Source organism: Nipponia nippon, unplaced genomic scaffold, assembly GCF_047370975.1.
Source record: "Nipponia nippon isolate SJK-2023a ecotype South Korea unplaced genomic scaffold, ASM4737097v1 scaffold_4, whole genome shotgun sequence".
NCBI classification, from domain to species: Eukaryota; Metazoa; Chordata; class Aves; order Pelecaniformes; family Threskiornithidae; genus Nipponia; species Nipponia nippon.
The window spans coordinates 17,429,751-17,454,537 of record NW_028262358.1 but is presented as its reverse complement, the minus strand read 5'-3'; the positions used below and the strand labels follow the sequence as shown (position 1 = coordinate 17,454,537).

The 24,787-nt window shown below is 43.8% G+C and overlaps 2 protein-coding genes across 6 annotated transcripts in view; one reads left to right on the top strand and one right to left on the bottom strand.

The window, feature by feature from the left end:
* FBXO11 (F-box protein 11) overlaps nt 1–11,271 on the bottom strand; it is a 79,724-nt gene extending 68,453 nt beyond the window's left edge. Inside the window, exon 1 of one of the 3 annotated variants that reach the window (XM_087773647.1) lies at nt 10,760–11,271. In XM_087773647.1, coding sequence (XP_087629773.1) covers nt 10,760–10,868 — 109 coding nt within the window. In that variant the 5' untranslated portion in view covers nt 10,869–11,271. Of the gene's footprint in view, nt 1–4,770; nt 4,919–10,759 lie in introns of those variants that run through there. The other 2 variants (XM_087773646.1, XM_009471209.2) reach the window with 2 other exon arrangements.
* A 163-nt stretch (nt 11,272–11,434) lies between these two features.
* The window catches only part of FOXN2 (forkhead box N2), a 116,489-nt gene continuing 103,136 nt past the window's right edge, over nt 11,435–24,787 (top strand). Inside the window, exons 1-4 of one of the 3 annotated variants that reach the window (XM_087774884.1) lie at nt 11,435–11,602; nt 12,171–12,266; nt 12,535–14,675; nt 17,714–18,020. The gene's annotated coding sequence lies outside the window, so the exon portion shown is untranslated. Of the gene's footprint in view, nt 11,603–11,995; nt 14,676–17,713; nt 18,021–24,787 lie in introns of those variants that run through there. The other 2 variants (XM_087774887.1, XM_087774885.1) reach the window with 2 other exon arrangements.

Here is a 24,787-nt window from a genome sequence, read left to right as displayed (position 1 = left end):
CAAGCTCAGATGTTCAACTGTTAGACAAAATGGGAAATCCAGCATCACATCGACATGTACTATGACGACTTTATCTTCAGAACAGAGCTTCATTAGACACCCACTTAACCTACTCAGGTATGCTTTTTTCAGTCACTTAAACCTTTTAAATTAAGGTAAAATTTGACAGTGGCAAGCATCCATACTGATACTGTCAAGTCTATCAGCAGATTATTGATCACAAGCTGCTGATCAATCAGCAGCTGCTGGTAAGAAATTTGGCAAGATATGAAAGGGTCCAAAGTCGTTATCAAACGCCACCTGAAGTCATTCAGATACTACCCATTATCACAATCACACCCATTCTTCTTCTAATCATCCAGACAGCAACAGCAGCCCAAAGCATTTATCTCCTGCCTTCCCACTGATGCTTAGCTAGCCAAATGACTGCACAACCTGTGTTGAAGGAGGTTCTCTCAACAACGATCTGAAACATCTGCCTTAGAGGCTCAATTACTATGTAGCTTTGTAGACAGTTAAAAATGGAACCAGAGAGGAAGCTCCAAATGGATCTCAATAAAACGGTTCTTCTGTGATGGAAAACCTGCTACACATTTTCATATACTGCAACCACCCTAGACCTTCAGTCTTCCAACTTCCAAGGTCACAAAGGATGGAGCTCAGCTATCTCCTGTCCCTATCCTGCCAGGGGAGGTTTAGGTTAGATATTAGGAAAAACTTCTTCACCAAAGGGGTGGCCAGGCATTGGAACAGGCTGCCCAGGGAAGTGGTTGAGTCTCCATCCCTGGAGGTATTTAAAGAATGGATAGATGCAGTGCTCGAGGACATGGTATAGATGGACTTGGCAGTGCTAGGTTAATGGTTGGACTCGATGATCTTAAGGGTCTTTTCCAACCTTGACGATTCTATGATTCTATCCATGACCTCGGCTTGGGCAGTTGCAGTCAATACAGGTCAAAATAGAGCAAGTGAAATTCCAGAGTAAACTCTGGTTTATTTTGAATAACTGATCTTCAATGACTGTTGAAGAAGATGGAGGGGCAGAACCTTTCTGCCAAAAAAGATGGTCACAGATCCTACCATCTTCAGAGAAAGGTAAAGTGTCACATCTTGCCAAAGACTAATACAACAACCATCTAAACAAAGTTGCTGTCCTTCCTCCTTCAAGACAGCAACAATTTAAGGAAGCAGCAAACATTCATTTGAGCAGCTAGCATTTGGGTCATATTTCTGGTCTCTTGCTTTCCCAACAGTCAGGAAAGGCTTATTTAGCCAAAAAGCACCCATTTTGTCCTCAGCTCTTAGAAAAGTGATTAGAATCTAAAGTTTTCCTACGCTTCTGCAGCACAAAGTTTTCTCTACAAGTATGTCATCAAACTTTCACAACTATTTATTTCTCAGAGGACTACAGCAAGTTGGCACCAAGGCCTGTCTCCTTAAGACGACTGAATTCCAAGGGGAAAAAAAAAAAAAAAACAAACAACCCACCACACTTTTCCACTCACTTTCCCAAGTAAAAGAAGCTTGGGAACTGTAAGTATTACCCAATAGCTCCTAAAAAACCCTCTCATCGGCCAAATAAGAACAAAAAATGGGGAGGAAGCTTTATTTATTTGTCATATACACATAGGATCAGTAATGCAGTAATTAACTAACCAGATTCATCTGTGGGAGAAGGGGAAATGAGGTAGATTCAAGAGGCAGTTCTGAGTTCCTCTTTGGGAGTCTTAGAAATTCAGTAAGGCAGCAAGACAGGGTGGCAACACCTGACTACTGAAAAGTATTTTTCCATATGCATTTAAGTACTATTTTAGATTTTTAATAATTATTGATGAACCAGACTGGACAGCTATATATTTACTGTTGCAAAATCAAATTTCAAATAAGAACGAAGCACTAAAAAGAAAATCAATTGTTTTACCTCTCATGTCATTTCAGATCAAATTCAAGTGCCATTTGTGGTCAATGGGAATCTTTCAGCTAGCCAGAATTTCAGCGGGCTTTGAATCAGAACATCCAAAAGCATTATCGCAGTGTTGGAATGACTTCAATTACCAAGCACCTTCTGAAAGAACTCAAAGTAAAACCTACTTCTTTAAAAACAAGAAAGAAGTATACCAAGACACTGTGAAATAAACTACTTATTTGTGGTGGTTTAAAATGCGCTAATAAAGCTTTCCTAAGTTTTGCTAAAGAAAAACACACCTGGTAATTATAACATCTGACTGCTTTTCAGGGTAGCCTCTTCATACTATTCGCTCCTTCAGCAAGGTATGGTCTCAAAACAGCAACAATACAGGAAACTGTGGCGAAGCCCTCACCTTACTGTTGTACCGATACACCCAAACTATCTTGGGGACAGAAACTGCATTATTGTTTTAGCCAAGGCACTCCAGCAAGTCTAACAATCCACGTGGAGAAGGGAGTGCCTTGAAAGAGCGTAATGAAAGAGGGTCAAGCTAACTCAAATTACCTTCCATTTGCCACAGGCTAAGAGCATACACGTGAACAATTACTGTGAATCAGATACCACAGATCAGCTGACATACGGTAACCTGTCATCCCACGATACCCTGTCCGAATACAAAGACAGCTTGAAATTTAGACTGGCTGTAGAGCTACAACTCACCTCTATTCAGAAAGCAAGAGACTAAACCCTTGAACCTTTGCTTCTAGATGTACAAGCTGAAAACAAGCAACAGAAGAGAACCCACAAATCAGATCCCTTAAGGCAAACAGGCTGTTTCCAAACACTACAAACTGGGATCACCAAAAGGAAATAGTTACTGTAACACGACCTATTCATGCTAACCAGTCCTTTGGTAGAAGAGCATGCACACAGCATGATGACCATGAGACTGCAAATTCAGCTCTTCTGCTCGTCTGGTTATTTAAAACTGCTGGACAGTGGTTATTTAAAACAAGCGGAATAATTCCAAGTATGGTTGTTAATTTTGCCTTGTAATGGCAATTCACAGTAGGACAAAACCCAAGCTTTTGCTTCCCAACCTCATTCCCAGGAGTGCTTGCTTCTCCATGCCGCGTTTGGGAGCTAGGAACTGAAGAGTTCTCTAGACATAAGGAGGACTATTCTTGCAGTGGCCTACAGCTAGAAAAACCCATGCGTTCACCCCCAGTGTTTTCCCAGCCCAAGGGCAATGTCTGATAAAAGGTTTAGTTCACTTTTTAAATCAGTTTTCACTAATAATTGCAAAAACCATCATCAACCAACCAACCCAAATCCAAACACCTACCAAGCTCAGTGAAGTCAAGCAGGACAGAAAAACCGAGGAAAAACTTTACATACTCTGTCAACACTAGACTGGCACTCACATGGTAGATCTATACAGCTGAATCAGTTTTTTGGAACACAGAACCAGTTGCGCAAGAAGATAAACACTACTGTTATTTTGATATTGGAACACCAGTAATATCTGGTATGTATTGGAATGATATTTCTATACACTTTTGCTGAGTAAACTAAGTAGAATCAAGAAAGCATAGCTGCTTATCAGAAACAAACCTAGCCTCAGCGATGACGTTTCTAGGCAGAAAACAACTATGCCGCAGTTCGAGCTCCTAGAACAAAGTAGTGCCTGAACTCTAAGATTTAAGACATCAGGAGGGACCTGACAACGGAGTGGCAACTGGAGGTTTCTGTTACAACGAACAGTAGGTTTCATTGTATGTATCGCAGCACACATCATAGAACAGAGCCGCAGCAGCATTTCCCCAGCTCCTCTCAAATGGCCAGGACCATCGCCAGTCACTGCGCAAGGCTCCAGCCTCACGTGACAGCTAAACCCATCTAAGGGTTAGCTGTGAGGATGGGGGGCAGTCCCGCTTCCTTCCTCCCACTCCCAACTCCGTACCTGACCACCACTTCTCTTACACACTCACCAATCTCTGCGGTTAGTTCAAAGAGCTAAACGGGCTGACAACCATTCGGGGTGTTTTGGAGGCTCAGTTTCTGTGGTGATCTGGTTCAGGGAGCTACAAGTGCCGACACAAGGCGGGGAGAAGAACATGGGGCTAGAAGCAAGAATAATGTGGTGATGACCCCTTCCTCTAGCAACCAGGCTCTAAAATTACTTCGCTATCTTGTCAAAATGCAACTAGGGGAAGTATGCCTACTGAAAGAACTGTATGTTTTAAAAGTGTTCATTTGTTGCTTGTCTGCATCCTCCCAGCTTCTACATGTGGATGAACAACATTTTAAGAACAGGCAGCAGTATAACCAGCAAAACTTAGTTATTGAGAAGAACCACAATAACCACTACGCAAGTTCTCTTTTAAGAACTATTTCAGATTCAGAGATTTTTATCACCTCAAAAAAAGTTCATTAAACTTTCTAATAGGAAGTACAATTTAAACGATAGGAGATTCTTCTAGAGCATCTTCGTTACTTCAGAATCTACATCTAGGTCTTGCTCTCCCCCCCTTTACAACAATTGAAAAGTCTTTTTTAAAAGTAGCAATATATTATAAAAGCAGAATTTTGATAGATGTTCTGTAATGTCAATGTATGTTTTAGTTTGCTTTCTTCCCCACCCCATTTCATCAAGAACTGAAGGACTCAGACTAAAATCCTGGGCCATATTCAGATACTACACTTTAATACCATGAACAGTAATAAAAATCACCAAGTATGCTTCCCCTCCTATTCAAGTGCTGAACGGAGAAACATCACATAAGCAAGAAACAAACAGAAGTACTTACCAACCAGAAAACACGAGAGGATTAGGTAATGACAAAGTCAACTGAACAAACCTTTTATTTTCTCAATTCCTGTTAGCTCAGTCATGTTTTCTTCTCTTCTTTGCTTTTATTGTCCACACATTGAACAGTTCTGATTTACTTTTCCTACACCATCTGTTATAATATATAAGGCTAAATATATTCAATCAGCACAATTTAGAAAGCTTTGAGAAACACGCTATCTCCTCTTCCAAGCAGACCAAATACTTCCCAGCCACAAGCTGCAAGAGGAAGTTTAAGCTCTGCCACAGGTGACCCACATTACAACACACCTGGGGCATACTCACTCCTTTCACAGTAGCAACCCAGACCAGAGGGTGGGCCGAACAAGTCATCCTCGCCACAGTGGCAGCCCCCTCTGGCTGCCACCTGGCCTCCCCCGTGATACCACTGTGCCTGTGCAGAGTTAAGCGTGCTTAATGTGCCAAATAAACACACATGCACGGCAGTCCCTCTGGACAGACACCGCAAATTCAGCGCTTGCTGAGCACACCAGATTTACCATGCTGGTGAGGAAACTGCCGATGTAAAGCAAGCTGCAAGCCTGATATTCCCAGGCAGCTGCTGGGCTAATAAAGCGTTCACAGTGCTCCAACTCTATGCATATACATTAAATCTTCCATATCCAGTGCACATACTGTTTATTATGCTTAATGCCCTGCACACCTGCAGTAAAAGCCTGACACACGTTGGACAGCTTTGGTCTACTCCGTAACTGTGATTCTCCCAGGAAGCACCAGAGCAGGAGGTGGGCACAGAGCATAACCTGCCCCCAGAGCAGAAAGATACCAAATAGATCGATGTCGGAGCCTTCATTACTTCTTTAAACCATTGGGCTCGAAGTTTTTCTAACACAGAAACTAAATAAAAAAAGATTTGCTATTTCTGAGAAACCGTAACAGATGTTAATCGTCTTACGAATGGCCAAAATATACCAAAACTATGGGCAATGAACATTACTGCGTATACCAAGAACAAACACGCTTGATTTTGATCGCTCCAAAACAGATAGAACGCTTTAGCATAAATTTAGGCACTTGTCCTGCATGAAGGACAACAGAGGTACCCAGACACTCCTTTGTACTCATGATGCAGAATCAGGCTTTGGGAAACATAAGTTGTACTTGAAGTACCAAGTTTATAGATTCTAACCTTTTATCTCTAAGGTAGACTTTGGAAACTTGTCATTGCAGAAACAAGGATTACACATCCATACGTAAATACGTCCTTTCACAGCCTAGAACTCTCTTTTAAGGAATATGGAAAACCCTGTATTAGATTTCTTTCCACCTGGCACAACTGATGCCTGACTTCTTGACTTGTTGCCATAAGGGATGATCCTACAAAAACTGAAACCAATTTAGTTATTTTGATGCAAGTCTGGGCATTTGCTTCAGAATAAGAGTCATTTAATGCAGTTACTGTTACAGCCCAGCACACACCAATATAAGCCTTTTGGTCCTCATATATAAAAAAAAAATATTACACACATGCACTTGAAACAGGGCCAAATAGAGACTCCTTAACTTTCCTGAGATATTTATCTCAGCATTACAAAATTCAAGCTTTGTGAGCAAGAAATCTACTGGAGCTTAGTTTCTACATGTTTGTGTCTTACACAGCCTAACCTACTCTTTCTCCCAGTACTTCAAACCCTCATGTCCCCTATACAGACAAATGACTAATTCAATTACCTTGTGTGCTGACAGGCCAGCTGGTTGCTGCTTCTTGGCACGGGTAGAGAGGGTAAGTTATAAATGTCTTTCCCTCATTGTCTTCTTCCTCTGCCCAGTCAATAATATCCACAAAACTTAGGAACCTCACACCCCTTTGTCAAATCTGGCTGAAAGGAGCTAACAAGTTCAGAAGTTGCAGAGGGACAGACAGACTGTACGGGTGCATAAGCCTTGTTTTCTTTGGAAAATAAACTGGGGGGGAGGGGAGTAAGCAAACTTGCAAGGGAGGTTCACAGGATGTATGTATTAAACGTGCTCCAACTCCAACAGTATTGACCCAGCTTAACCCAATCTAAATCGGAGCTGCCACAGTCCCACCACACCCACAGGCATTCAGTGTTATCCCTTCCCTCATACCGGCACTTGTGCCAAAAATCAACCTGGGGGGGGGGAAAGGCAGTTAGCGTTTGGCGCAGGCAGCTCCAGAGGCAGCTCACTGCCTTGTCACATGGACACCGCTACCACGTAAAAGGAACGCGCAGGATTGTGGCAGACGCAGCTGCCATGGTGCTACACGTTTGGTACTTCACAGTATACAGGATCCAGTCCTAAAAGCACGTAATACTGGACATGAAGCTCAGAACCTCATTAGAACCATATCCAGTAACGTGCTGATGTTATAAAGAAGCACATATGCACTAATGTAGTTATTATTTTGAGAAGAACAAAAACAAGAAAAAAAAATCATGTGATAGCTCTGAGGTTGACAGTTTCAGCTGCATTCTGGACAAGATTTTATTTTTTTTTAAGTAAGTGTCTAACCTTGTCTTCTTCCTAAAACTGTAGCCAAACCTATACCCTCAAGGAGAAAAAAAAAAAAATAGCACTATAAGCAAACACAGGAATATTTAAACACAGACATCACCCAGTCCAGATTTCCTTTTGGGTAGACCATTGTCCTAAAGAAAATGAAAGGGCCCATCTATTCTGTAACCTTCATGCAGAATTCCAAACCCACAGAATAAACCACTGGCAGCCCCACTGGTGACTGGGGAGAGACCAGGAGGGAGAAGGTAAAACAGAAGTAGCATAGTGTAGCCAGAGTGGCTAATTTAGATGGAGGGAGGTGTGAACAGCAGAACATAAGGCAAAACATCTTGGGAAGTATATCCTGATGACATCTTATCTTGGCTGTACAACCCAGGGAGTTTGGGGGAGAAAAATTTATCATCTGCAGTCATTTGTGATCTCCCTTCCGCACCAATCAGAATATAGGTACACAATCATTGTTTTTCAATGTATAATACAGATAGCATGATTCTGCATTCATTGGATATATTCATACTACATATACAAAATATATTAAAATAAGAATCGCTTCACAGTACAAAACATAGCTTTGTATGATTTTTAAACCCTTACGAGGAACCTTTGATGGAGGATTTTTATAAAACCATTTTTTCCTGGTAATCTATTTATTAATAACAGGAGTCACAACCTGATTTTTACCCAGTGGTGAAAATGTAACAGCTGTTACACAGCTGCAAAACACTGTCTACTTATGCAGCGTTAAATAATAAATAAAGCTCAAGATCTAGTACACGTTTTACTAAGCAATCTACTTTAATGATATGAAACAACAAGAAGTTCCAAAGATTAACTATGTGCTACATTATCAACTCTGTTCCGTGATATTTGTACTTATAACTACTGTGCTCTAATATGAAGGAGGAAACAAACTAATAATAACAAAGAATAATTTTCATTTAATCACAGCTGCACTCACATTACCTAATAACAATTTTTTTAAACAAATTTAAATCTGCGTTTAATAGAAACCCTTTCCTAATAACTTACGCTGCTGCATTTGTACAGCCTTTTTTAAGATGACCTACATTGCTTGGGAATAAAGGTGAAAAAAGTCACCACTGTTTTGTGTGGTATAGTCTAACCCTAGTATATTGGCTTATTATTTAGTAGCATTATTCATCATCCTTTACAGTAACAGCCCTGCACACAGCGATCAAAGTCACAGGTAAAACTGGCATGAGCTTCCAGAGACAGTGGATCAGACCTTGCAACTTCTGAGATAGGAATAGGAACTGCACTAGAGACACCCCAAATGTAGATATAAAAAGCCGGTAACAAAAGACCCTAATGCTGTTGACACATTTTGGGGCAAGTCAGACCTAGCACAACTGACCTTCAAAAATGGAAGGAAAAAGCTAGCGGTGATCCATATGGAACAGTAATTTCAACCAACGGTGGAACTTGATTTTGTTACAATTTTATCACCACTGAGTGGTAAACAGCAATGAACAATGAAAAAAAAAAAAAAAGAGTGAATGTAGAGTTCCACAAAACGTCCGAGTAATACAAATAAATTATAGCCTCATATTTTAACAGAAAAAGTTTCTGCTTGTATCTTTAGCAAATAAATAACATATGAACAGTTTGAGACAGGTAGTCCAATGTAAAACTGAATAAGCACAGCGTTTAATCCACAAGCACACCTTTCCGCATGCCTTTTAGAAATCATATTTTTATCTGTTTAAAAGAAAAAGAAAACTGCGGGGTTGAAAAAATTCTATATTCTGCCTATGGAACATTGATGATGAAAATCCTCGGTGCATGTCATTGAGAGGAGGAAGTTCTTCTTGTTGTTTTTTTTTTTGTTTTTGTTTTTTTTTAAATGTCAGTATACCAGAGAAGTCATTTTAATTACATAATTACCGAAGATTTTGGAAGGTTTACACAAGACCCATAATTGGGCATAAGACATCACATCCTCTGGTTATATACACAGCAATCTGGTCTGGGTAACATTCTTTGCTCTGACCAATGTGTGCGAGGGGGGGCGGGGGAAGGAAGGGGAGGGAGGGGAGGGGGGAGGAATGGAGAATTAAAAATACTTCCTCAGATTAAATTTTCTTTACTTCATTTGCTTAAAATGTTTTGATTGCATAAAACGCACTAAAATATTTATCACGATGCATCTCCGTAGTTAAAATACCTTGTTCTCGATGTGATATCCTAGATACTCAAACAAAAGACATTCGGATGACAATGAAGGCTTTTTTTTTTATTTTAAAAAGACATTTGTACATCTAAAACTGCACCACCGATCAGTCTCCTTTATCATGCCAGAGTTGTGACAGCCAATGCATAAAAAATTAAAATCCAATCCACCAGATAAGACATGCAAAATGTCTCCTCCAATCCCACCCCCATCTCGCCTTCAAAAAAAAAAAAAAAAAAAAAATCCAGCCCTGCACATACGGAGCACACGCACACTCGCACCCCGAGAGCCATCGCCGGGGCGACGGTGCCAGGGCCCAGGGGCCGCCACCCCCTCGCCCCCACCCCCGCACCCCAGCGCTCCCGACCCCGCTCCGGGCTCCACGAGGGGAGGAATCCCCCCTCGCCGCTTCCCCATCCCCTCAGACAATGGTGCTTTCCCCCATGAGCTCCAAATTGTCAACATTTTTACGCTAGGCCCCGGCCCCACCGCGGCGGGCGGACCCGCCGGGCAGGGCTGAGGCGCGGGGGGCCGGAGCCCCCCGTTCCGTTCCGGCCGGCTCGGGGCGGCCGGGCGCCGCGGCGGGGGCGGGCGGGGGCGGTGTGGCTGAGGTAAATAAATGGCCGATCGGCCGCGGCCCGCGCCCCCCCGCCGGGCGCTGTAACCGAAGGCCGGGCGCTGAACTGCGCAGCAAACATTGCGCGGCGCGGCGGGCCGCGGAGGCTCGGCGAGACCCGGGCCGCCGCCCCCGGACACCATTTCGCCGACGGCGGCGGGGAAGGTGTCGGCGCAAGTTGCCCGGCGCCACCGCCCCCCCCCCCCCCGCCCCGCAGGCCCCCGGGCGCCGCTCCCCCCGCGCCCCGCCGCTTCCCGCGTCACCTCTCCCCTCCGCCGGCCCGGGGGCCCAGCCCGCCGCTCGCCGCGGGGAGGCACCGGCCCTCCCGGGCGAAGGCGGCTCGCCGCCCCGCAGCCCCCGGGGACGGGGCGGGGGGGCTCGAGGGGGGGGGGCGTTCGCCCCGTTCCGTCCCGAGGGGCCCGCGGCGATCGGCTCCCCCCTCCCCGGCGGGCGTGGGAGCGCGGCCGGGGAAGGGGCCGAGCCCCCGCCTCCCTCCCTCCCGCTCGGCGGCAGGGCCCAGCGGCCCCGAGTCGGGGCAGAGCCCAAGCCAAACAAAGCGCGGCCTGAGCGGGAGCCAAGGGTGAAGCAGCCTGGGCTTTTCCTGCCGGTGCCCGGCCGGGCGCGGCGGGGCCCAGCGCCGCCGGCGAACCCCGCGCAGGCCCCCGGTCGGCGCGGCGGCGCCTGGCTTACCCCGATCCCCGGCGGCGGCGGCGGCGTTGTTCCTCTCCTGCTGCTGCTGCACCGGGCGCGGCCTGGACACTCGCCTGGGTCTCCTGTTGGCGGCTCGGACCGAGTTCATTTGCCGACTCGTGTGGGTGGCGGGAGGGGAGGGGGGGAAATCCTCCGGCAACCGGTGCCTCGTCGGGGAGGGGGGGAAGGAGGGAGCCCCGGGGCGGCCGCCTCGCAGCAGCGGGCAGCAGGGAAGGGGGGGGGGGGTCTCCAGGCGCGGGTCCCGCCGCCGCTGCCGCCTCCTCGCCGGCTCGCTGGAGAGGCAGAGGAGCCGCCGGCCGCTGGCTCTCCCGAGCGCTGGCTGTGGGGGACGTTCGCGCCGCGGCCCCCTCCCGGCCCCCCCGAAAATCCCTCTCTTAAAGGAGCCCCGCGGTCCTGCCCGTCTCAAGCCCGTCGCTGCTCCGTGGCAGGAGGAGCCATTGACACTGCCAGAGACACACACTCGCGGGGAGGCGGCCGCTGGCGGCCGCGCTCCGCCAATCGCCGCCTCCCACACAGCCGGCCGGCGGCGGCGCGGCCAATCACCGCGCCGCTTCTATGGGGCGCGGGGTGGGGAGGGGCGGGCGGGCGAGCGGCGCGGCGCGGGGTGGGGTGGCGGAGCGGGATATAAGGGTCGGGGCGGCGGGCGCAGGGGGGTGGCGGCCGCCCGGGGGCCGGGCCGAGCGGCAATGGCGGGGCCGAGGCGCAGGCCTGGCAGCGGCGGGCGCCGCCGCTGCGGCGGTGTGAGAAGAGGGCGCGGGAGCCGGGCCTGCTAGGGCCGCGTTGCGCCGCCCCGTCCCGTCCCACCGGATCCGCCTGAGGCCGGTGGGTCAGGGAGGGGGCGGGCCGGCGGGAGCGGGCTCTGTGAGGGCAGCGCGGGTGCCCGTCCGCGGCCGGCCCGCATCACGGGTGCCGCCGGGACCTCCGCGGAGCCTGCCGGCGGGCAGCCGGGTGGGAGCGCCGCAGGAGAGGGAGCCGGGAGGCGCCCCGGTGCCCGCAGCCCTCCGCCGAGGCCGTGCGCGGCGGGGGGGGCGGGCGGCGGCTGCCGAAGGCGCCCCGTTGTGTGTACGGTGTGCCTTGGTAACCCTGCCCTGGCGGCGGGCCTGGCCCGGGGTGCCCTCTCGTCATGGTTTCCATGGCCTGGCTGCCTGTTCCCTGACTGCTCGTTGGCAACTCTCTCACTCGGGGAACGCTTGTCGTCCCTGGTGAGTGGGCACACTCGCGTTTGCACTGCCTTTTGCTCGTGCAACAATACGCTTTGTATCTTGGGCTGGCGTTTTAGGCAGTGTGTGAGGCTTCTGCTTTATTATATCTGCCATATTGGTGCTCAGCTGGTAGCCTGAGAACAGAAAAAAAAATTATTGAAGTTAGCTGTGCTTTTTTTCCTTTTCAGAAATCACTTAATAAAATGGATGGCAAAATCCAAGCAGTAAGGAAGATATCTTCTCTTTACAGGGTCGCTCAGGAGTCTGCTTCTAATGCTGCAAAGGTGGGTTTGTGCGTAGTCCGACTTAAACTGAGCACTTGGAGCCTGCAGAACCAGGGCCCATGTCTGTGCCTGAAAAGCAGAAGTGTGTTATCTGGTATAAAATGTAAATAAATGGTTGTAATTAAAAACACATTAGGCAGGAGCTTGTTCAAAGCTGACAAATGAAGGTATAATGTAACTTCAGGAAGTGACAGCTTTAAAAAAAAAGCTTTAAAAACGTTTATACTTGTGCTTCTAAAGCAAATGACAGTGGAATTGTACTTTTAAGCTCATATCAGACCAGAAATCTTACAGCAGCTGTTAAGGAGCACTTCTTAGACTTGGCATTTTGTTACCATGAGGAATGACTGGACAAACAGTTGGAGGATTGTTTTCCGTGCCTGAGAAAAGTAAGTCTTGCCACCTTCTCTAATAGGAGGGGACGAAATAATAAAGTTAAGCTCTTGTGAAAAGAACTTCATAGGGAAATAGAATAAATGTTACTCTGTTTGGGGCCAGTTGCTGTCGTAACAATTGCCAGGCTAGCGTACTAAACATTCTGTAGAGCTACGCAATTACATGTACATATCATAAAAATATCTTTTCTGATAGCAGCATTGTGGAACTGTGCTTTAACTCTTGAATGGGAAGAATGACCATATCCAAGAACAGTCCTGAATTTACTGTGACATGGTTACAGATTTTCACATCATTAAAAATCTATAATCTTTAAAATGTAGTGTTTTAATAGTTTAACTGCATTTCTGTTCAACTGCTCTAGTTGTGCTCTGTTCGCCAAGATTTAGCAGATGAATGCTTAGTGTTGCAAGGTTACCTGAAATTGCTCAATACTGGTATATTCCAAACTTTTAGTACTCTGTCTAAATGTTTGAAAACCTGTTCAAGGGTCAAGATGGATGACAAACTAGTTTTCACCTAAAGCATGTAAGAATCTAAAGCTTCTGATAGTAGAATAAAACTTTATTGAAAACTTGAATCAGAGCAGGCTCTAGACTTTTTAAGAAAGTCTTGAACTAGTTTGAAACGCAATGATCTCTTGGCCTAAAAAACACTTTTTGTAATCGGCTTCTTAAGGTGGTAACTCATGTTAAGGACATAGTGGTGGGAGTCTGGCAAAACTTGGTGTAAATGGGAAGAATGTGAGTCTGTGTATAAGCAGTTCCAATATGTGGTCTCACTGACTTAGCCAAAATGTATTGAGGGCAATCTATAGAAGGTTATGCAGAAGTTTGTGAAAAATGCTCTGAATTGATACGATGAGAACTTCATATGCTGAGTAAGACAAACTTGATGAGGTTACTAAATAAATTACTGGTGCAAAAAGTGATACCTGTAAGCATTTGTTGGTAGCTTATAAGGCACAGAGGAGAGAAATAGTTAAGTGCTCTCATCTAATACTGGCTGCGCTTTAGAAGGCCAGACATTAGAAAGCCTGAAAACTCATCAAAACAGTTTTGACTAGAACTCTGTATCTCTTCTCATAGCAAAATTAAATCTATCCTATCTGATTTGCGACAACTGGGACTTGATCACTATAATTTCAGTTTTGTAGGTCAATCTTTAAAATGTTATACTTAGCCATCCTGTGCCTCCATTGCTGCTGTATAGCCTCTGAGAAGAAAAACACTGTTCTGTGATGAAAATGAGACTGAAAGTCTAAACTAATATTAAGGCTTCATTGTGGTGACCACTGTGGAGGTGCTTTAAGCCATCTGTATTTCTAATGTGGCTGCAATTTATACTGCCAAGATAATTTTGCCTTTGTCAAGACAGCTTTTTCTTTATTTAAATTGGGAAGAGAAGGAATGGAAAGTGGAACTAAACTATATTGTGATTTTTCTTTTGCATAATTGTCTACGATATAAATGCTTGCTAGACTGGTTATGTTGGCCACAGATCACCTCTTGGTGACCCACGAACAACTTCACATTATGAACAGAAAGGCATAAGACCTGGGTGAAGAGTTTACTTGGACCATTTACAGCATAAGCAATTTAGGCAGAGTTGTCAAGTGCTAGCTCATCATGTGAGACTATCTTCTAAGCTGCTCTGAATTTCAAATGTATTATGTGTTTAAACGTTAATGATATTTAGTTCTCTGTATGTACGTGAAGAGTTGGCTGCTGCTTTGAAGAGATCACCTTCCTTCCTGCATGGAGGAAGGGATGCCACAGAGTGCTTAGTGATAATAACAGTAACTTGTTAATTACGAGTTAACGCAGAATAGAGCTTTGTAGCTAATGAGGCAGCTTCTTAGAGAGAAGTAGTGCAAGTTGTAGCGAAGGAAATACTGATATAGGGCTTCCTATTTGTTTGCGAGGGTGATGTGCAGAGACAGAAGAGTGACTTTGATTCAGCTGACTTCTAAAGTGAAGAAGACAGTTAAAACAACTTGAAGATCTGATCAAGGTAATGGAACAGTTAAGTATTCCTTTTCTAGAATCTCAGTAGAGAATAGATGAGAGACTAGAGATGGTGGGGCCACAGAATAAGCAGGATTGGGAAATGGGTGTGGGGCAGTGTAAACTGTTAAGTCAGCAAAGCTGATTCAGGCCAGGGCGATCTGCAGGAATCACCACTATTTTATTCCCTTTAATGTGTACATCTACTAGCAACCTGAAAAGCCTTGCTTCAGAGACTGTTAGAAATGCTTTGAATGTGGGACAGGTTCATGTAAGTTGTTATGATCCTTACTTGCCCTGAGGATGTGAGTATTGCTTTAACAGTTGATCAAAACAAGTCTAGGGTAATAGATTTCAATGAGTGGTGATCTGTGGATTAGAACTAAGGGGTTCACAAAAGATAAGTAAGAACAGACTTCAATTTGTATATGATGGCCTAAAGCTCTATTTAAAAGTTGTTCAGAAACTGCAAATTGGAAAAAACCACTGAATTGCTGGCTTGTAATTAACTGGAAAATGCACAATATTCTCACTAGCTTTTGCTTCCTAATATATGTGAGAGAACAAGAAATATTTTGAGAGCAGTGTTGCAGTTTGCACAAAGCCCACCGCAGAGCCTTTAGCTACAGCTCGTGGGTTTGAACAAGAAATAGAAGAAGTCAGTTTTTATCATGCTTTTTAATCGGTTCAAATGGCTTTGCAAAGGAGCCACGTGTCTATCCCTCTCCTTACAGATGAAAGTGAAGCAAAAAGGGCTGAAATGACTTGCCCAGGAGCATTTGCAGGCTATTAACAGGGCCAGGAATAGAACCCAGGGTACAGAAGTCCTTATCTAAGGCTTTCTCCACAGTGTCACATTACTGCTTTCAGAAGCATAGGACTTTTGCCTATTATTTCTAACCATCTCATAAGCTGTTAATATATCCCTGGACTAAAAATACTGCATTGAAGATTTGGGACTGACCCAGTGACTACTGACTTTAAATTCTTTAAACCTAGAGGGTTGTTTCTTATAAGCTTGGAAGAAGTGAGCCTTTTGGAAATAGTGATATCTAGAGCTTGTTGAACCTGCTTGCTCTGCGGCTCAAAAATATTAATGCCATTTTGTTGCGATTTCTCTGACCCTCAGTTCTCAGTTGTGTTTTACATCCCATCTAATGCAGCTAAATCCTCCCACTCTTAGAGAGAAAGACTTAAATCTTAAATCTAAAGGAAAGACCTTCCATTTACCTGGAATCCATGTCTCCTGAAACATAGCTTGATGTTAGCTGACCTTAGTGGGTTGCTTTCTGTGTGAATGTCTGTGGCTGGGATGTTTTCTGTTGCAGAAACCAGGTTGGTACAGCAGGAAGAATAAAGGCCTCGGTGTGGGGAAATGTGTGGTTTTTTCTTATAAGCTTACATGACTGTTGCAGCATGTTTATCTAACATGTTAATTTTGATTCTGCCCGAACAAAAGCTCTCTGGAAGCCTGAAGAGTACTTTGGTTCTCATTGATTTTTTTAATAAAAGTAACTGCTGAAAAAAGTCCTGGAGGGATGATGTCTGAGTTTTAAAACATTACTGGCTGTCCTGGTAGAAACTTTATAACCAGATAGATATATACAAATCACCTGCCTTTTGGATTTTTTTGGGGAGTATTTTCAGGAGAGGGAGTATGAAGCTCTTCCCATCTGAGGGATGTCAGCTGATGGGGGGAAAAAGCACCTAGTTCTGTATTGCTGGGTCACTAATAAGGTGGGAGAGGCATGGGGTGGGGGTGTGATCCTGTGGGCTGCTGCCACAGAGCTCTGGGTGCTGGCCTCTGGCAAGGCTGTTGGCACTTGTGAGTCAGAAGCAGGCTTGCAGCGGGGCTGGGTACCATGCTTGCTCGTACAGCTTGATGTGCTGTGTGTGGGAGCCTGTGGGAAATGGGCTCAATAGCTACCTCTGTCAATGAAATTTTGAGAAAGATGATATGTTCGATCCCTGCTATAAATCAGGAGTGTAAGAGGTCTGGAGCTCAGAGTGAAAGGAGCAACAGCTTATACTAGAGATGAAGCCTGAATGAGAATTTTAATGTAGCGCTGGGGCAGAGATGTCACTGTGCAGACCAGCCTACAGTCAATGACAGGAATTTATGTTGAGGAGGGAGAGTGGATGACATCTGTTGCATGTGAAGGTGGAACCGTCTCAAGCATCCAGTCTACATCTTAAGCCTTGTTTTCCCAGTGACACTCACTGCCTTCCACTGAAGTCCCCAAGCTTGGTCTTCTGGATTGTACTGAATTTGGATGTTTCAGATAGTCTGAACCGATACAAAGCTTCATTGCTAAAATTAATTAAAATACATTGGGTATAAATCACATAATTTTATGGGTGGCCTGTCAAAACAGCATGATTGTCCCGAATGATCTGCTAGACTCTTAATATAATACTGAGACAGGTATTTTGATTTGGTGGTTGTCATTCATTCAAGGTTTGCTTCTCACTACTCCTTTTCAAACATGCATGTACAGAGAAAAAAGCATGGGCTACACCTTACACTTGTAGTTCCTTTCAAGTCTGTGGCTCAGATTTAAGATATTTCCCTAGATCTTGCTGTTAGTTTCTAGTTTCAAATTTGTTTTGGACTCAATTCTTATTTCTTGGAGTCTACTTTTGTTTTTGCTCGTTGCATCAGCAATGTGTCTGTATGACAAGTTCTGTCTTTAGAGCTAGGGCTTCCTGCCCCCAAATATGGCCATTATGTCTGTTGTTTGTTACCTTGGAGAAGATACAGCCTGAACAAATCTTTCAATGTAATGAATTGAGTCAGGCCCCAAATGAGAAAGGTTTACAAGAAATAACTCCAATACTACCAACTGGAAAAATCAATCATTTAATACCAAGAGGCTGGAGTTGTCTGAGGGCCTGCTTCCAGATTTAGGCCTACCAAAGAAAAAAATGGCTTCTTTAGGGAAGATTTTGCTGGTTTGGGGGGTAGTTCTCCCCCAAAAACCTCTCAGTGGGATTCTGAGCTCCCCATTTTTACAAAGCACTCATGCTCCCTGATGTTTATCCAAGACAGGCCTAGAGTGGCAGGAGCAGTTAAGGACACTTTGCTTCATCTTCATTATGAGCAGCTCAACCTGAAAGGAGCACCAGAAATCCCAATCTTCATTTTCAATGTGTCAAACTGTTGGTGGCATTGTAGAGCATCCGAAGAGTGCTTCTTAAATGGGATTCGGTATCTCCATACGGAGGAGGGTCAGCAGTGAGAAGTGATACTTCTTTCAGTCCTGGAGACGAGAAGCTGAAAGTGTCTGTAGTCTCCCCATCAGCACGTGCATACATGTGGTACAACTGCCTTCACTTCAAATCTTGAGAGCAGGTGGGTCTGAGTGCTATTGCTATTATCTGACAATTTTATCCTCCCAACAACTGATTTTGTTTACTGGTGGGAACAAGTTCTTTATGCTAAAAAGGAATATGAGGAATGTTACAGTTTTTCACTTTGCTGCCTGGTAAACCAATGTAATTTTAAATATCTTGCTCCAAAACTGTATCCTTTTCTACAGAGTTCTTTAAATATAGAAAGGTTGTGAAATCAATTCCCATGAACCTACCCAGGGAAAAAACAAACGTGTAGCACGTCATATGTGTATGTCTTGCCAGTTTGCTCCCTCTCTAGGTTGGGCAGCTATAAGAGAGGAGTCTAGGTCCTTTTTCTCCATCTTGCAGTCTCAGTTGGATCTCTTAGTCATGGCTTATCTGGTGAGTGGGGGGAAAAGGTCTAGTTATCCTTGTGACTGAAAGATATTTCCTTAGAAATGTCCTGAAGAGCATCTTGCAGTTAGGGTCTAAACTGTCATCGCCATTAAGAAGCAATCCTGGTCTTCACAGGCATCTTTTTGCTGCCCGTACCATGTCCCCTGTTCTGTCAACTAGCATTTATGCAGTAGCACAGTTAGGCAGATCAAGGAGGTAATCCGACTGAAAACTAATCCAGCTGAAAGCACAGCTATTTTTTAGGCACATGTGCAAGTGTTAACACAGAGAAGTGTTGGGAAAGGATGGCCCGTGTGTGGTGAAGGAAGCTTGCATACAGACTGGCTGACTGTGATCCTGGAAGCATGCCTTCAGCCCTTCCCTGGGCCTTCAGGTGAAAGTCACCTTTAATTAGATATGTTTTATTGGAATGCTTTCAGACGTAGCTGCTCTGCTGTAGGATCTGTTTGGACTGCTGATGAAGCACCACATTATGTTTCTTGATTGAGCTATCCATTTAAGCAGGTGGCAGCATGTACTTAAAAGATGGCCAACTTGGGATCACACAGTGAGTATAGGCATTAAGCCATGTAATGATTTTAAGCAGTTCACTTCTCTCCATTGCCACGTGGTGGTGATGTTGGTTGTTGCCTTCAAGGAGCTCTGGACTTCCACTGCTGAGGGTAAGTGGCACATAAGTTGGCAAGGAGTATCTTACAGGTCAATGCCTACGATGACTTCTTTCAGTGCTCCATGTTTTTTCCAGTTATCCACAGCAGGGACATTTGTGCTCCTATTTGTATTCCATTTTACATGTAAACATTTCTGTACCTCAGCAGGGTCAGCTAATCAACAGCAGAAAGTATTTTGCTAAGGATAACTTTGACAAAATACATTTTCAGGGTAGCATGCTGCAGGTAACTCCATTTGAATCCTTGCTCAGCTGTCATCCTAAGTTATTCTAGATCTAGGTTTTCCTATCCCGTCTTTACCACATCAGTCAAGGGCTTGGTTGTGATCTTTTTGTCTTCCCAATGACCCTGTTTCTCCAGTGAGATCTGAACTCTGTCCTCTTGTCCTCAGTGGGTCAGCTCTCCCGTTCTCCAAACATACCGTTCTTGATGCCTTTCACTATGGTGTTGCTGGTTGAAGCATAGTCCTTTAATCTCTGTCCATCTTGAGACTCCAGGAATTTGAGTAAAGGCTGTTCTGTGTGGAATATTGATTTGTTTCACTTTCAGGGTGACAGTCTTTGTATTGAGTCTTGAATGCTTATTTGCCACTAACTAGCTGACCTGGAGATGATGGGTATTGATGCTTGCCAAGGTGAGTGGTGGAGCGGTAGGTCGCATCCCTGGAAGGCTCAAGGATTTTGCAGTTGAAGGGAACTGAGTGCTTGCGTTGCTTCCTTAGCAGAGTGTGGTATATGCCCTATAGGTGTGTATTCTCTAGCCTTGACTATATGTCAAGCATGACTATATGTTCAGCATGTGAACGTAAATACCAAAAGATATGTGACCTTTTCCTTATGCAAAGGACATAAAAACAGGAATTCACTCAAATTAACTGGTAAAGAATAACCATGCTGCATATAGAAAATGCTCTCCTCTCTCTGTTGCCTAGAACTAATGTCTTGGGATCTCATCGGTTTTATGCTGACAAGCAGAGATGGAGAAGAGATCATCTGTTCAGAAGAATGCATGTGGAAGTGAGATCAATAGCACTGTAAAATCCTCTCCACTGACTATTGGTGATGAGCATCAGTGTGATCTAGGCCTTGAAGAAATTTATATAGTATAGGTAAATGCATAGTCACTGTAAGGACAGCTTACAAAACAACTGGTTTAAATATGTTAAATAAAGTCTGTTTTTCCTCCACTTGTCTGTGTCCAGTACTACAAACTCAGATTTACTGAGTCACTGAAAGTCTTACATCTTCTCGTTCCCCAGCTTAAGTTTTTATGGTTTTCTTCACAGCAAAGCAGAAGAGGAAAATGGAAAATCAAGATTATCATGTATTTTTCAAGTCTCAGCTAAGATGAGAAGGAAAACTTGAGTAAGACAAGACTAGTCTAATATTTTAGAGAATTTTCCTATTAGGAATGGGATAAAGGGAAGTGATGTGTCTATGCTGTTTTGTGTATACAGGTTATTGACAGTCACTGCAAGTGCACGTTTGAGATAGGTAGACTAGCTGTTGCTCTAGAAGTTTATAGATGTTCAACCTTTATTTTTTGTTTTGTAATCTTAATTTCTTAACAGCTGATCTTTGTCTTCCTTTTTTATCGAACTGGTGATCTTATTAGTGTGTGATTAAATGGATTACTTTGTCTTGTAATGTTGCTTGGCAAAACCAGGCACATTTTGCTGCAAGTTGGTTTTTTTTCTTTTTTTAGATTTACATCTGGGTAGATGGCATTACTTGTGTGAACCACTTTCAGTATAGAGTAGCATACTATTTTTTCACAACAAAAAATATGGACTCGGGCATTTTACTTCAGTTGTTTTCTGCATTACTGAAAAAAAATGAGGAGAAGGAAAAGCATCAAATCAAATTTTCTTTGTATAAACTCTGTTTCAACATGACATTAGTTGCAGTAGTCAATGTTGGGCTGTGCTGGGCTGTGGCAGCCCAGTGCTGGGCTTTTGCATAGCTTTGAACATGTTTGGGTGGGTAGGGGAGGTCCAGCTATCACAGTCATCGAGTTTCCACAGCCTGCATGAGCGTCTTGACAGCTAACTACGTTCTGTTGCAAGACACTGTGTTGGACTACGTATACGTAGTATTTCCATACTCAACCCGTGAGGTGTGGGAGAAAGAAGGTAGCAGTCTGATTTATGAGTCAAATTTTTTGGAGGTGTGGAAGAGCAGTCAGTGAAGGAACATAAAAAGATGAAGATTGGGGAATGGAATGTTTGGCGTTGGTTTTAATTAGAATCATCCTGTTCATCACTCGTATTGTGAGATAAAAGGGGAAAAGTAACCATTACTGTAGCATACTCAAAAAGGAAATATTTATATTACAATTAGTGAGCAATTCTAATTGACCTGCCAAATATAATTGAATTGAAATACAGACCTTATTCCAACAATATTTCCCTTATTGTAGTGTATGAGAGACATACAATGGGCATTACATTTATCCTTGATCTGTCTGCAATCTAATGACTTTTGTCTAAAATTCGTACCACTATTAATTCAGTATTAAACTTAGCAATTATCTCTGTCAGCCAAAAAAATTAATAAAGCCCAATCAATAAACCTTTCTCTGATGAACACAAGCCTTCTTGTGCCTCTCCCCTTAAAAAGGTAAAAAGACGGCACTCGTATTGCGGCCTGGAAGAGCGGCCGTTGTAAACCAGAGAAGGAAGTTGATCGATGACTTTGAGAGCTCAGAGCTGAAGGTCCTTCTGGTTTTGGGGGGACTTTGTTCTTGCCAAGGAGGAACCAGCCGCTGAACTTCTCTGCTTGTCTTCTCCTAGGTGTGGTTCTGTGCCATGACGAGAGAGGTGTGTGCTACCCGTGACTGCAGCTAGTCGTGTAGAGTCACCTATGCTCTCATCTCCCTCCCAGCCGTGCAAACCGACTGAAGTGACCGATGCTGTTACTTCACGCGTTGCTGTAAATTAGATTAGAATCTGCTGCTCCTGGATTTGTTTAATTAGCTGGCAGTATCTTTAAAATACTTTCTAGAGTGTTTGGACTGTGATGCGAAACATGCATCAATTTTAAGGCTTAAACTTTACTAAATGAAGTGAAACAATCCAAGATCCTTCCCCATGTCAAGGGGAAAAGTTTGAGAGGTTTAAATTCAGATTGTTCTACACTTTAAAACCTAATAAATATCAGGATAAGTGGGTTCAAGTAACCCTTTCACCCTCCAATTGATACAAAAGACTTTTCTCACTTTACATCAATGTCTCTATGTAGACTGTAGCTTCCTCTGAACCAATTTTTTTGGGCTTCTGACTAAAAACATGCGAAGAGATGTTCCAGGGTAAGTACTTTGAATTACTATCAAGCTGCCAGATGTCTTACCTAAAAATAGTGGTAGAGAAAAGAAAACTCTTAATTGATTGCTTTCCTTTTCTAAAACACACAGTAAGGCAGTTTTGACATTATTCCATTCAGGTCATCAAATTCATATAAGGTATTGTACTACAATGTGATACATACGTTTAGAAGAATGAAAAGTGCAGGAAGTTTGAGTGATGCGTGAACGTAAGTTTACTCATCTTTTATATAATGCCTTCTTGAGGTGCTGACGTTTTCAGTGCATTAATTGTTCATAATGAATACTCTTGCATAAAACATTTCAAAGATAATTTTCAGAGGCCAAAGAATGACTAAAAAGTTATTCGCTAAAGAGCAGTCAATAATCTGTATCCAAAAGGAGGCTTACGGGATGTGAAATAAACTGATGTAACAGGCAAGAAGTATGCTTAGACGAAAGAATCTGCCCTTTTACAGGTTTGATACCCCAAAACAGAAGCCACAGAGCAGTGCTGGCTGGTACAGAGGCAAAATCATTATGTTCCAATCATGCGCCATTGAAGGAAAGGGAAAAAAAAAAAAGCTTTGGGCAAAATATCCATACTTTGTGTAGCAGAAGTCCAAGAGGTAGTCACCTCTGCTGCAGGTAATACGTGATCACTTTTTGTGCTATATACTTCAGGATGGATAATGCTAATCAGTGAAGATAAGGTATGTTTAAAGAATATATCTAAAAATAAGGAGAATAAATTACTTGATCTATCAGACTGCTTCCAGGCAGTAGATTTTAAACAAGTTGTCAAATATTTCTTGGCTGTTACAGCCTTGCATAAGAGCTTTTCCTGGTTCATAAATAAAATTAATGTGAAATCAATAATGGTATTTAAAAATTCACCAAACATTTCCCATCCAGAGAAAGTCTCGCTTTCAGAGTGCCGCTAATGCAACAGGCAGAGTGGGAAAAACACACAGAGTTGACCTTAATGGTAAACCAAAGAGAGCGCAGATGGAAAGTGCAGTGCAGAAAGATGCTTTCAGAAGCAACCAGGAGGAAGACCTGCCTGCTCCCCCACAGGAGCAAACCTCTAAACAGAGCCACCGTGGGCATCAGCTTGCAAAAGTCCTTTGCTTGAAGATGTAGCCTAGATGCTACGCAGACTTCCAGTTGAAGGATACAAACTGGCAAAAAAATTCACATAATGGTGAAAACGCCAACAGAAACACAGTAAAATAAGTTTCCTATAGCATATTACAACCACATGACCTGCTGGACTTCAGGCAATGAAGAGGAAATGTTTGCTACTTCAGGTTGCTTCATTCTACTATCCCAGAAAAATGGAGCTAATTGAGGAAATGAGAAGAAACAAGCCATATAATTAGATTTGTATGTTAGTTTATATTTTTAATAGAAGCACAAAGAGGAGCGATACGGTACATGGTGGTCTCGGGGCTGTATATGCATTTAGGCTACTCTGCTGAAGAAGATGCATTGTAGTTACAAGTTGTACGTGTTAATACAACTGTAATGGCTCGCAGTTGCCACGTTTGATCTGTGAAAATAAATGGGATTTGTCAGTATCCCCTCTCCTCCCCAAAGCAATGCAGAACTGTTTTCCAACCTCTTGCACAGGGCTGTTCAGAAACAGGAGAAGGCAGCCGCAGAAGAGCGAGCCTGTAGGCCTGGGGCGCGGTGGTCTTTCCTGGAAGGCTGATCTCCTGAGCTGCTGCACCCAAGAGCGAGGTTCAGAGAGTTTGCTCGCTATTGTCATCTCCAGAAACCCCTGCCCACGCTCTCGCAGTGGCATTCAAACAGATTTTAAAATACGCTTATTTTATTACTCATGGTGATTTCTAGTTTTGGGAGTTCGTGTGTCTCGCACCTCCCCAAGCTTTTTCTCTGTACTTAAGAGTTAGAAATTCATTTTTTTCTTTTTAGGTTAAAAATTTAGATTCACGTGGAAGCACTTGACTCCAAAAGCTGCGGCTTCAACCAGCAGATAGGAGATCATGATAAAATTGGCAGAATTGTACTGCTCTAAGCACTTTCGGAGACATATGCTGCTTTTCCTACTCCTGGAAGTAGTCCCACAGATGTCTCATGATTATTCACTTGAGTCATGGTTGCAGAATTGAGTTTTTGGTGTTTTGGATTCCCAGATTCCTACACTGCATATTTACGGTGTTTAAAGTGCAAATTCTAATAGAAGACCTGCCTGTTTTAAAACAGAGGATATGTTTTTACCAAAACCCAGTGTTTTGAACTTAAACTAAATTGCCTCTTGACTTACAACAATATTTGGTCAAAAATGAGACCTCTCCAAGGACAAAGAGGCAAAAAATCTGACAATAAACTGGACGTGGCACACTGCTACTAAAAGTTTTGTGTTTGTTTTTCT